The sequence below is a fragment of the Hirundo rustica genome, chromosome 12, assembly GCF_015227805.2.
Source record: "Hirundo rustica isolate bHirRus1 chromosome 12, bHirRus1.pri.v3, whole genome shotgun sequence".
NCBI lineage: Eukaryota > Metazoa > Chordata > Aves > Passeriformes > Hirundinidae > Hirundo > Hirundo rustica.
Window position 1 is genome coordinate 7,892,889 of NC_053461.1, and position 11,994 is coordinate 7,904,882.

The 11,994-nt window shown below is 41.5% G+C and overlaps 1 protein-coding gene across 2 annotated transcripts in view; it reads left to right on the forward strand.

Annotated features, from left to right (window-relative positions):
• Nucleotides 1-11,355, forward strand: part of ATG7 (autophagy related 7) — a 75,163-nt gene extending 63,808 nt beyond the window's left edge. For both annotated transcript variants that reach the window (XM_040076259.2, XM_040076260.2), the window contains exon 19: nucleotides 9,761-11,355. In XM_040076259.2, the coding sequence (XP_039932193.1) occupies nucleotides 9,761-9,793 (33 nt within the window). In that variant the 3' untranslated portion in view covers nucleotides 9,794-11,355. The remainder of the gene's footprint in view (nucleotides 1-9,760) is intronic.
• Nucleotides 11,356-11,994: the final 639 nt, after the last annotated feature.

Sequence of the window (11,994 nt, forward strand, 5' to 3'; positions counted from 1 at the left end):
GGGGTGGCACTGGATGGGCTTTGAGGTCCCTCCCAACCCAAACCAGTCTGGGATTCTGTGATTCCAGAAGTTTAATATGATTTTAAATGTTTATAAAAGAGTATAAACCTGGTTTTGAAGAAAAAAAATACTTTGGTTTGGTTTGGTTTGGGGTGGGTTTGGGTTTTTTTTTTGGGGGGGGGGGTTGTTGGGGGTTTTTTTGTTTGTTTTTTGGCACCTGTGAAGGTGTCACTCATGGCATATTCTGTTCTCCAAGAGCTGGCAGTTCTGTGCTGGGTGCTCTGTCCCTGCTGAAAGCTGATGGAGCCTGCAATCACCTGGCTCATGCATCCTGCTGAGAATCCCAGCATGAGAGGGATAGCCCTGAGGGCCCTGCACTGTTTGACCATTTTCTGTTTGACTTAAAACTCTTAATTGTTGAGATTTATTCCAAACAACCTCATAGGTGTAATCCAGATCTTTCTTTGTGGGGGAAGAGATGAAGTGACAAAAACTTAGCATAATGTAGATTTAGTGCTGTGAAGAAGCAAAGTTTGTTCTCGTAGTACAGGAGATCTGTAGTTTGTTTTAAGATGGATTTTATGGAAAATCCTTCAGACATCCTAGTTCTGTGTTCCCACTGCAATCACATTTTTAGAGTGGCTTCTCACTCTGTCACTCTCAGCTGGACTCAGGCGTTCTTTGTGCTCCCATAAACTCAGGGAATCGCAGTCACAGAAGAGGCCAAAAGATCAAAGCCATCCCAGATGGGAGGGGAAAAGGGAATTCGGAGCCAAAACAAGCTGTTTGCCTTGTCAGCAACTAGGAGCGTCTGCTGGAGCACATCTGGGACATCCAGAGCTCTGTGGGGTGCTCGTGGGCCTGGGATCCATGGAGGAACTGCAGCTGGGCTTTGCTAAGCCTGACTGGGCTGAATTAACCTGGACTAACAGAACTGGTTTGGGGTGGTCGTGGACCCTTCCAGCAGCTTTGGAATAAGGTTCACCCTCCATCAGGAGCTTGGGAAAACATTGCTTCATTCCTGGGAATGAAAAACCAACAGTACGGAAAGTGGGCGCTGGCTTTGTTCCAGCAACTCCAGATAAAAATTGGGAATTAAATAAGATTTGATAGCTGGGACACAGCTACTTGCAGACAATCTGTCAGCCCAGCAGATGTTGAAATTCTGTGGTCAGAAAATCAAAAGCAATTTGGAAAGGGCTTGCAGAATCCAGATCCGTGCAAGACCCTCCAGGCCCAAAATCTCTGCAAGGTCTCGTCAGAATTCTTGTTTGTTCAGTTGTTTCTGTATGAGTTGAAGTGCTGCAGGAATAAATCTGACACTTGGACAAATTTTCGGCTGGATCTGGGCTGGACATACAATTTTAAATCAGTACATAAGTTTCTGAGTGAAGTTGAGGCTGCGTCTGTTGTTTACTGTTAATTTACTGTTAATTTATTGTTAATTTATTGTTTATTTGTTGCATGGGCCTAGCAAATGTTTCCAGAGCAAGGCAAGGTGCTTGCAGAGGTCTCTCACTGCTGAGGCACCTTCTGCTTTTTCAGGTTTTTCTGTCCATTTGAAACAAAACCAAACCTGAAACCTGAGCTGCCTGTTCTGTTTCTAGAATATCATTACCTTACCTTTAATTACTGATTTTTCTTTTTTCCTCTTTGTGCTTTTATACCAGCACTTGCAATTTTCTGGGTAATATTTGTTTTGATAAACCTGATGGGAAAAGTAAAGGAGGGAAACTGGCACCCAAGATTTTAATACAGATGGGTTTATCTTCCCTGAGTTTCCAAAGCATATAGCATGAAATAAATCTGATCATCCAGTATCCTCTGAGCATTTACGACTGCAAACTGTGTTCTTTTGTTTCCTCAATTTATATTTTCAGAAATTATTTTCGTTTCTAACTGTATGGAAAGCATTCCTCCTGCAAAAGAGGAGAGAGGAGAAAGTTTTCCCCTCCTTCTCACTGCCTCCTCCACAAGACAGAAATGTTGTGTACACACCACGTGCATCTCCATGGAAGCAGTGATGAGATTAGTGAGGTCACTGGATAAATCAAAAGTTTTAATGAATTAATATTTTGATTGCTTTTCAAGTTTTCTGTTCCTTATGTGTTACAGCCAGTGCACGAGAGGAAGTCTGGTTATACTAAAGCTGTGCACAAAATTCTCATGGAAGATGACATAACTGCATGTGGGACATACGTTCATTTTTTCTGCCAAATGTTATTTTCTGATAGTGGGAATTGACCTGAAAAGGATCCCTCTTGTTGGGTTTGGAGCTATTTAGAATAATGCATATTTTGCTTGTGTTTGCAAGCTATACTTTGTGAGGATGGTCAAAGACGAAAACGCTGAAACTTGACTCTTACCTGGGTTAGGTGACCTTCCAATAATACTTTTTATTGTTATGGGAATCTCTGTCTCATCTGAAAATGATCTGTGCTCTTTAATCAGTCACTAAAGTCTCAAGGATTTCTATAATTTTTTTTCCCCCTCGCAGAATTTTGAAAAGAAGAGGAAGATTTTCCCAGTTCTCAGGGACAGTGTCCCTTTGTGATCTGTTTTGCAGGTGTCAACCCAGGTTCCTTCTCCCATGGAATCTCTCTCTGATTCCATGGGGAGTGGTGGGATTGTCCCTCCCCGCAGCGAGGTGTGCCCTGCCTGCCCAGCCAGCCCAGATTTCTTTGCAATAAATGAGAATTATCTGGTTTTCAGGTGAACAGAACTGCAGAATTCAGCATCTTTAAGCTGCTGGAAAGACTGGATGAGTGTGCTGGTTTTGCCAGGAGGCTGTTGCTCTGTCAGGGGCTGTAAAGAAGCATGGTGAGGATGATGATGATAAAGAAGACATACTTATGAGTATGTGGTAGCTATGGGCTAATTTAACCAAGATGATCCTTGCTTCGAGAGATGATTTAATCTCATATTTGGATGTACAAACACTGGAGCAGGGTTCTTGGAGAGGCTGTGGAGTCTCAGAAGTGTTGAAAACTCAGCTGGAGAAACCATTCTGGAGTTGTGTGGTGATTCTGTGGGCAGGAGCCTGAACACCCGGAGGTTGTTGGCCCTGGTTTGGGCGAAGAATGGACAAAATGATTTCCAGAGGTGTCTCTGGAGCTCAGGGTAGAGCACTGAGTGTCTCTTAAATCCCATCTTTTATAATCCCTCGGCTGTTTCTGCATTGTTTATTCCTGCAGTGCAGTGGTGGAGTTGAGCTGCCGCTCATTTTTAACCACCAACTCTGATTGTTCTGACCTGAAAGCTCATTTTCTGACAGCACTTCTGCATCACCTGGGAGTTAAAAAGATGCAGCGGGACATGGCAAATGATGGATTTACAAATCCAAATGAAGGATTTACAGCAACACAAATAAAATCTGGGCAGTTGGAGTGGCACAGACTCAGGTGTAGAAATGGTTTAATTATTCTGAATCCATTTATGAAGCCAATCCACATTTCCTCTACAAGCCTTGAAAGCAAATTTGCTTTTATATTTGTGTTATCAATTTTTTCATTTTTTTCAGGACTTAGAAATGTGATGAATATAAACTTAGTTTTATTTTTAATGTAAATCCTAGGCACATCAAAGGGGGAAGGCGATAGAAGAATTCTAATCTATGCTATGATATACTATGGTGCTTTATTTTCATTTCAGTCAAAGGCCTTCTATCAGATTTAATCATTCCTGTGACAGAATTTCCATTAATTGTGGCCTCCTTCAAACGTTCTCCTTGGATAGCTGCCTGTTGGTAGTATGAAAATGTACTTGAAAATCCCCCACAAAACAGAATAATGGCAATCACCAAATGTGCTTGGGGGTGTGTTTATTTATTTTCCCATTTGTTTGCAGTTTTTAGGAGCCTGAAGAAAAGGTTGAGCAGTAGAAAGTCTCCTCTTAGAGGAGACTGTGCCCTGAAAAATGCCCTTTTCAGCTCAAAGCACTTCCAGACAGGAGAGAAATTGGGTTTGTGTTGCTGCTTCTGTGCTTTGGGACCTTTTTTTCCTCATAAAACAAGAAACAATGGAAGGAAATCTGTCTGAGGCATTTTTATAGCAGAAAAACCCTCGTGTGCATTTTTGTTTATTTCCTTTTTTTGGTATTGTTTCGTTAATTGTTAGTCGTGACCAAAAAAAAAATTCTTTTGGGGAATGTTTTCGTGTCATTTTCTGATGAATACCTGGGAAAACTCCTCTAAACCCAGGAGGAACTAATTACTAATTGCTTGGTGCTACTGTTTGTGCATCTGCTTGGAACTGGAGATATTAAAAAGCCTTTCTAGCTAAAAGTTTATTGTAAATAAATATTTCCTGTGTTGTTTACTTGCCTTTTTCTGTGTTGGTCTTAAAAATAGCTTTGAAAGTCCTTCAGATATCAGTTCTACAAGATATTTAGGCTTTAAGGTCCCTTCCAACCCAAACCATTCTGTGCTTTTAGGCATTGTACATATATTTTTAAAAAAAAAAATACAAGAGGAACTTGTCGAAGAGTTGCTGTTTGTTGAGATTAAAATGAGAATTCTCCATCACCCTGACCTTGCAAGCTCTGGCTGTGGGCTGAAAATACAGAATTTTGGAAAGGCTGTAAGGGCAAAACCAGCAGGAGTCAGGGCCACCAGCACTGGGGAAAAAAAAAAAAAAAGGCCAGAAAAAAGAAAAGGTACAAGATTGATGGACTTGATTTTATTGCAGGATAGTGAAGGGAAGGCTGTGGGGGCAGACAAAGAAAAAGAGAATTTCTGGAGGTACAAGGAGTGGCAGGGATTTGTCAGTCAGATCAGCTAGCTGGGGCAGGGCCACTGTGTGCAGGGATCTGGAGAAATTACCCACCTTTTTCTCCACCTGTGCCTAAATAAAGCAGCTCAAAGAAAGAAATGCAGTTTTTACAAGCCTTGGGTTTGATTTTTTTTTTTTTTAGGTTAATTTCTCTGTGTGTGTGTTTAAGTTTGGAATCTGTGTGTCAGCTGAGGGAAGAAGTACCTGATAGTTAATTATTCAGATTATGGCCTGATTCTGTGTATAGCTGAATTAAAGGAAGTTAGAAGGTAGTTTGGAAAAAAAAAATGGGGAGAATGAGTGTCGGAGGAAGTCTTGCACTGGGAGCACAGGTGGATCCTTGTTGGAGAGCATTCTCCAGCTACAGCTACAGACAACCGTAGGAGAAGTCATAAAATGGGAAAAGAATAAAGCCTGGGAGGGTGAGCACCAGTTCTGGGGCTGTTGATGCAGAAGTTCAGTTTGCAGGTACCAAATGTTAATGTGGTTGGGAGGAAGTGCAAAACTCTCAATTCCATTGGATTTCTTAAATGTGAAGTCTGGAGCTGTGGAAAATCTATCAGTGGGAATTTGTGGACTTTCTTCCTTCACTCTTCTTATTGTTTCTTGTTTATTGTTTATTATTTATTCTGGGATCATAAACAGCAAGGAGTGCCCTGAGCAGGCTCTGAGCAAAGCAAAATCTCCCCTTGCGCACAAAATTCACGTGGGAGATGATGTCACTGATGCGGGACGTGTTCATTTTTTCTGCCAAGTGTTATTTTCTGATAATTGGGAATTGAGCTGAGAAGGATCCCTGTTGCTGGGTTTGGAATTATTTAGAATAATGCATAATTTGCTTGTGTTAGTTAATTTTAGCAGGGCGCTGCTCCTCTTGGGTGTTCACCTTTCCTGTGGGAAAGGGGGATGGGGAGGGAATTGCTGCATGTGGAAAATGCTCAGAGTGTACCTGGTTTGGGGGAGATGAGAGATGAAAGGAGGGTGCTGAACTTGATCATTATCCCCCTCAGTCTGTCTGCAGAGGCTGCAGGTTGGAACTTGCAGGGATTTAATGAACTCCAAGGTGCAGTTTTGTTTTTGGGGCTGGTGCTGAGGTGCAGGCAGGGATGGAGCAGGTCCCACAGGTGTTCACGCAGCCTGCTCTGGCCGGGTCACTTCAGGGGGATTTTTAGCCAGATATCCACTTTGTAAAGTGATTTAGGCTGCCCAAAACCCTGATGTGTCCTCTCTGTGGTAAAGCACAGAGCTAAATGGGACTCACCTCATATCCATCAAAAAACTCACATTTTATTGCTGTAAAATAGCAAAAAGTTGCTTGAACGTGTTCTCTTTCCATTAAAAATCCTGATTGTTTCTAAATCCTAGTCTGAAATTTGATAATGACTCTGTGAAGCCGTATTCTCATGTGATCCCCAGCTGTGCTGTTCGAAACATTTCGTTTTCAGCCTTCAGAATTTTACTCCTTACCCCTCACCATATTTGAAGTGTTTATAACGCAGCAAATCCTGTGGTTTGCCTAAAAAAAAAAAAAAAATCTCCTCCAGGTCCTCCTGGGCAGCGTGTTTTGGTCCACGTGTCAGTAGAGTCATCTCAGTTGTGTGTAGCAAGCAACACGAGTGGAGCTTGCTCGGTTGGTTTGGAGGCGAGAAACTTCTCAGAATCCCCTCAAGGTCCATTTCTATTCTTGCAGGTTTATTTACGAGATAAACAGTGGTTATCTGTTGGAATCACAGATGTTAATTTGCAGATGCAAAGCCTGGGTTGGTGAGCACCGATTTCGGAGCTGTTGTTGTGGAAGTTCAGTTTACCAGTTGTTAATGTGGTGGGGAGGAAAGGCAAACATCTCAATTCCATTGGATTTATTGAACGCACAATCCAGAGCTCTGGAAAGTCAATCAGTGGGAATTTGTCGGCTTTCCCCCTCCTCATTCTTCCTATTATTAATAAAAATAATGGTTGGACTTGCCAGAAAACAAGTGTGGGAATCCTTCTCTTCTGCTGAAGAGGCACAATTTGCATGTGAAATTTAAGAAGCTCTCCAAAGGAGTTTGACTCTAAAAGCAGGTATTTGAAGGAACAGGTGCATTCGGATAATCTGCCCAGGTTTGTGCAGGCTGGGGTGGGGCTGACAGCTGCTTCACTATCTCCCCATTTTCTGACTGCTCCTGTCTTTGCCCGTAGCTGTGTTTGGGTTTGCCTCACCCAGGTGTGCTGCAGGACAGAGGAGATGTGAAAAAAATCCGAATTCACATCTCGGTTTGGAAATCGGACTCTTTTGACAGTCATTTCACACATTGTCTTCCTCGGCTTTCTGTATTTTATTTCCTCTCTTAAAAGGTTCAGTCTTTGGAAGTAATCCCCAGAGTTTGCGTAGTCGTCATCTATTAAAGCGTAAATGCCTTTTTTTGAAAGCATCTATTGCTCTTAGTCTGGAGCCTGTGATAATTTAGCTGTCATTATTTCACACAACCTCCTTTGCACAATCCCGTGGAGCTTGTTTTCTTGAAGGTAATTTGCAATTGTTAACTTCTGTATTGAATTTTTCCCCTTTTGTTTTGTGTTTTCCTCTTCCCCCTGCATGTGCTTTGTCAAGACACCACTGCTTTGTTCTTTGTAAACCTTTGTGAATTGGGCACAAAATGCTGTGCTGGAATTTTGGAAGTGTCCGAGGCCAAGTTGAATTTGGGATTAGTGGAAGGTGTCCCTGGCCATGGAATAAAATGAGCTGTGAGTCCCTTTCAGCCCAAGCCGTTCTATGGTTTGATGGTTCTGACTGCTCTGAGATTGCATGGAGTGTAAACTGTCTTTTAAAACATCTAAAAATCATCCTCCTCCATCCAGGATGTTTGAGTGTTGGTTAAATACCTGGGAACCTCATTTTCAGTGGTTTCTGTGAAATTTTGTTTGGTGGGGTTTTTTTGTTTGTTTGTTTGTGTTTGGGGTTTTTTTGGTTTTTTGTTTGTTTGTGGTTTTTTGTTTTGTTTTGTGTTGTGTTTTTGTTGTGGTTTTTTTTTTTTAACGTTTCCTAGGAAGGAGCTGTGCTTTAGAGAGGAGAGAATTTCCTTGTCAGGACTGCAGTCTGTGGGCTTTGTTGTCAGGCTCTGCGCTAGGGGCACTGTCTGAACTTGGGATTTCTGCTTTTCCCTGCCTTGAATCATCCCCTAAACTCTATTTAAAGATTTTGGGTTTTGTATTTATTTTCCACATCCTTGACCCTGACTGGCGAGCTGGACATTTGTGTTTGCCTTGGCAAGCTCCGAGCTGCTCATCTAGGGCAGGATGAAAACTTTTTTTCCCCTTTTGTAAACAAACTGTTCCTCCAGTATTTTCCAGAAGGATTTACACCACCATTTTGTGCTGCATCTAGGAATGGAGCAGATCTTGCCATTCAGAGCTTTCCTTTTACACAGCTCATAGCACTGCAGGGAAATGTTTGATTTTATGTGTTTCCATAGGTGGGATTCGAAGAGCTTTCCTCAGAACATTTTTAAATTCCAGAAATGGTCAGGTTTTGTTGTTTTTTTTTTTTCCTGTAAGGGTTTATTAAAGCTGTAAGTCAATAAGCATTGTTGCCTGTATAGAAAAGGGGTTATTTGTATTTTTTATTTGTCTACCCAGTGCGGTGAGAACAGTGCCCCATTGTCCCAGGCACTGTGCGCATGTAAAATACTGCTTTGTGCCCTGAAGAATTTACAGCCTAAATAACCGTTCGTGCTCTGCTACCGGGGGGCAGTTGATATATTTTAGTGGTCAGGATGTAAAATGAGAGAATAACTCAGCTGGCCACTTGATGCTGACACACAAGTTGTGTTTTGGAACAAAGGAACTGGATTTGATTTCCCCTGGGATGCAGAAATGCTGCTGCTCCTTTGGTCAGGCCGTGGCCAGCGAGGGATTTCTGGGGGCTGTGTGCTCTGGAAAAACGGCATTTCTGTGCTTCTCGTCCAAACCTCTTGTCATGTGTCATCTGCACACCCCACAAGCGTTGCAGATAATTCAGGCAAGTTTGAAATGCTCCCAGTCCCAGGCGCAGTTTTATGTGTTGTACACTCGGTGTCACTGGTATTAAATCCAGCTATTGGTATTAAATCTCAGCTGAGTACCCACGTTAGTCCTGAGCTTAAACCCTGCCGGCTGGAAAGAGGATCTTTGCCACGAGCTAAACGTCTGAAACATCAGCAGAAGTGTTTTAGGAGCATCCCTGTTTCTCAGGAAGAAAAATCTTGGAGGATACATTGAGAATATCCTCCCAAAGTGCTCTGCAGATCCCTGCTCTGAATTTCTCTCGCTCCACCTCAGCATGTTCTCAGGGACACCTCGATATTCTGTGAAAATACTCACTTTTTCCCCACTCTGTAACCACTTATTGGCCAAGGGCAAGTCAGAAAGTAAAAGCACAATTGTGTTATACTGCAGAAAAAAAGTGGTTTAGTTTAATTCTTCTCTAAGCAGCAGAAAGGTACAAATTTCCATAGAACTCCTTGTCCTTAGGCTGCTGTTTATGAGATCTAATATTTAAGTGTAAAATGACCAATTAATTCTTCATGGATGTCTAGAAGTTTTTGTGCAGTGTTTAGTAAAATGAGCTGTTTATTAGAAGTGATTACTCACATGAAGTGCGTGCCCATGAGTCAGCAAACCAACCCAAAATGTCTGGGGATTGATCTGACTGTAAGTGACAAAAAATACCAAATAGCCAAATTTATTTATCATCTGTAAATGGCAATAAATGCCAAATAGCCAAAGTGACAAATGCTGAAAAGTAAACGTTAAAAATACCTCCAAGATGACAAATGATTATTGGTGTGTAGGTTGTTAACAGAAGAGGAAAAATACTGAATTTTCTGTAAAGCTCCACTGGTGCTAGTCAACAGTCCATAAAATGCTATTTATAAATTTCTTTTTGACAGCAATGTGAATTTTTAAGAGTGTTTTAAGAGCATATTTCAACTCCACAAGCTAAAATTCCTTTTTTTTTTTTTTTGTTGCAGATCTGGGACATGAGTGATGATGAAACTGTTTGAAATCAGGTGCGGAGGAGGAGGAGGAGGAGGATGCTCTGGACTGCAGCCCTGCCTTTTATCTCTGCTTTGAGGAGTTAATGATTGCTTTACCCCTCCTGACTGCTGGAAAGACAAACAAACAGAACCCACGTTTTGCCACGAATAACTTCACTTTCAAAGCAGTCTCCTGTGGACAGAACTCACCATGTTTTCATTTTTATTGTGTAAATAACTGGAGCAATGCGCTTATATTTAAACCTGGTCTCTCTCTCTCTCTCTCTCTCTCTTTTTGGTTTGGTTTGGGTTTTTTTTAAGTTTCTAAATATGGCTTACATATTAAAAAATGCTGCTTAAGTAAATTTGGGTGGTTGGTTTGGGCCAGGTTTTATTTTGCTTATCAATGGCCATGTCCAGGCAGCATTTCTGAATGGCTTTTTTTCACCTCTCTCAGATTTGGGGCACTTTGTTGGAATTTGTGAAGATTGATCATTTCATCAAAGATTGATCATTGATGATTTCTTCTCTTGGGAGTTAAATTTAATCTTTAAAGGTAGGCAGGAGTGGACAAGGACCTGAAGCCGCTGCCTGCACCACAGGAATTATTTGCAAACATGAACTTCAGTGCAGTTGTTCTGCATGTGTCCATGGAATTGTTATTCCCTGTAAAGACCCCATCTTTTCATGCCGTGGAAACAAAGTGGTTTGACTGATTTTTTTGCCCAGGAAAGACCAAAATGCATTTTTATCATGATGAGGCTCCTCTGAAGCTCAGGGAAGACTCTGTTATATGGTAAAAAAATTGCTCTAGGGGGTGGTGGGTCTTTGATTCAGTCAAAACATGAAGGGAAATTCACTAAAATGAGAAATTTGTTCTCTGACTTTGCTGTTCTTGGGTGTGGTCATGCAGAAGTGTGCAGGTGTTCAAAAAGAGCAATTCTCTTTTCATTTTTGGTTCGTTTGATTTTCTCAAATGGCTTCAGAGATTGTGGCTGAACATAAAGAGGAGTTTGAGAACCCTTGAGTTTAAAAACATTGCTTGAGGAAAAAGGAGTCTTAAAATATCAAAATACATTACTGCAAAGTTGAATCTGTTGGTCTTAACTTGGAATAGGTTTTAGAAGGAAATTTGAAATCCCTTTCATAGCTTTATATTGTGGGGTTTATGAGTTAACTCACTTAGGAAAAATGCAAATCACTTTATCTGCCAAGCAGCCTCTATTTCCCATTTATATTATGAAAATTACTCAGTCAATCCAATTATTTGAGTTCCTTCCTTAGCATGACCTCTGAAGATTTTATTTTTTGTAGAGACTTTCCCAGCTTCTCTCACATCAGAAGTTCAGTCAGGTCAAGGATATCTGCAAGTCCCATCTTCTGATGAGAAAAGAAGATTTAGTGAAACCTGCTGAGGTTTGCACCAAGTGTCTAAAATAGGCATTATTGTCTAAAATAGCCATTATTTCTATTTATTTATTCTCATAGTCATAATATTTACATTATTTCTTACCTAGGGGAATGCCTAGCTTAAGTAACTTCAGTGTAATATAAAATTATATATGAATGCAATATATTTTGGAAATCATAGCTGGCAATCAGAGCAAGTAATCTCTTGGTGGTCAGGCACTGAAGACTGAGATTGAAACCCCGAAATCTACATTTTTAAAGCAGTTTAAACCCATCATGACTTTGCAGCCATGTTTTTAGCCATGCCACAGTCCAGCTGGTGCCGTGGGTTGGTGCCAGGAGAGTTTAAAAGGAATAATCAGCTTTTCTTATCTTCTGGAGCTGCTGACCGTGCAGCGTGAGCAGCTCTGCACTTCGGGGTTATCTAAGACTTGAAAGCTGCACATCTTCCTGGTGAACGTTAATAATTGTTGTAGCTACCAAAACTCAGCTTGGGAGGTGCCAGTGCAGGGGAGCAGGAGGGTTCAGAGCTCAGGTTTCTGCCCCGTTTCCTCAGCTCCCCGCTGCAGTGCCAGCCAGCTCTCTCTGGCCATGTGCTTCCCACATGTCCCTGAGGTGCACAAACACTTCCCTCTGACTGGGAACAACTTCCCTTGTCTGACTGAAATGTTCTTTCCTTTCTCCTCGTGAAGCAGAATTGTTCTTCTTTGCCTTTTACTGAATTTCTGGGCCTTTACTGAGTGAGGAATCCCGAGAATCCGTCCCAGTGAAGGAATGAATGTACATTCAAATGCTAATGGCAGATAAACACATTTATT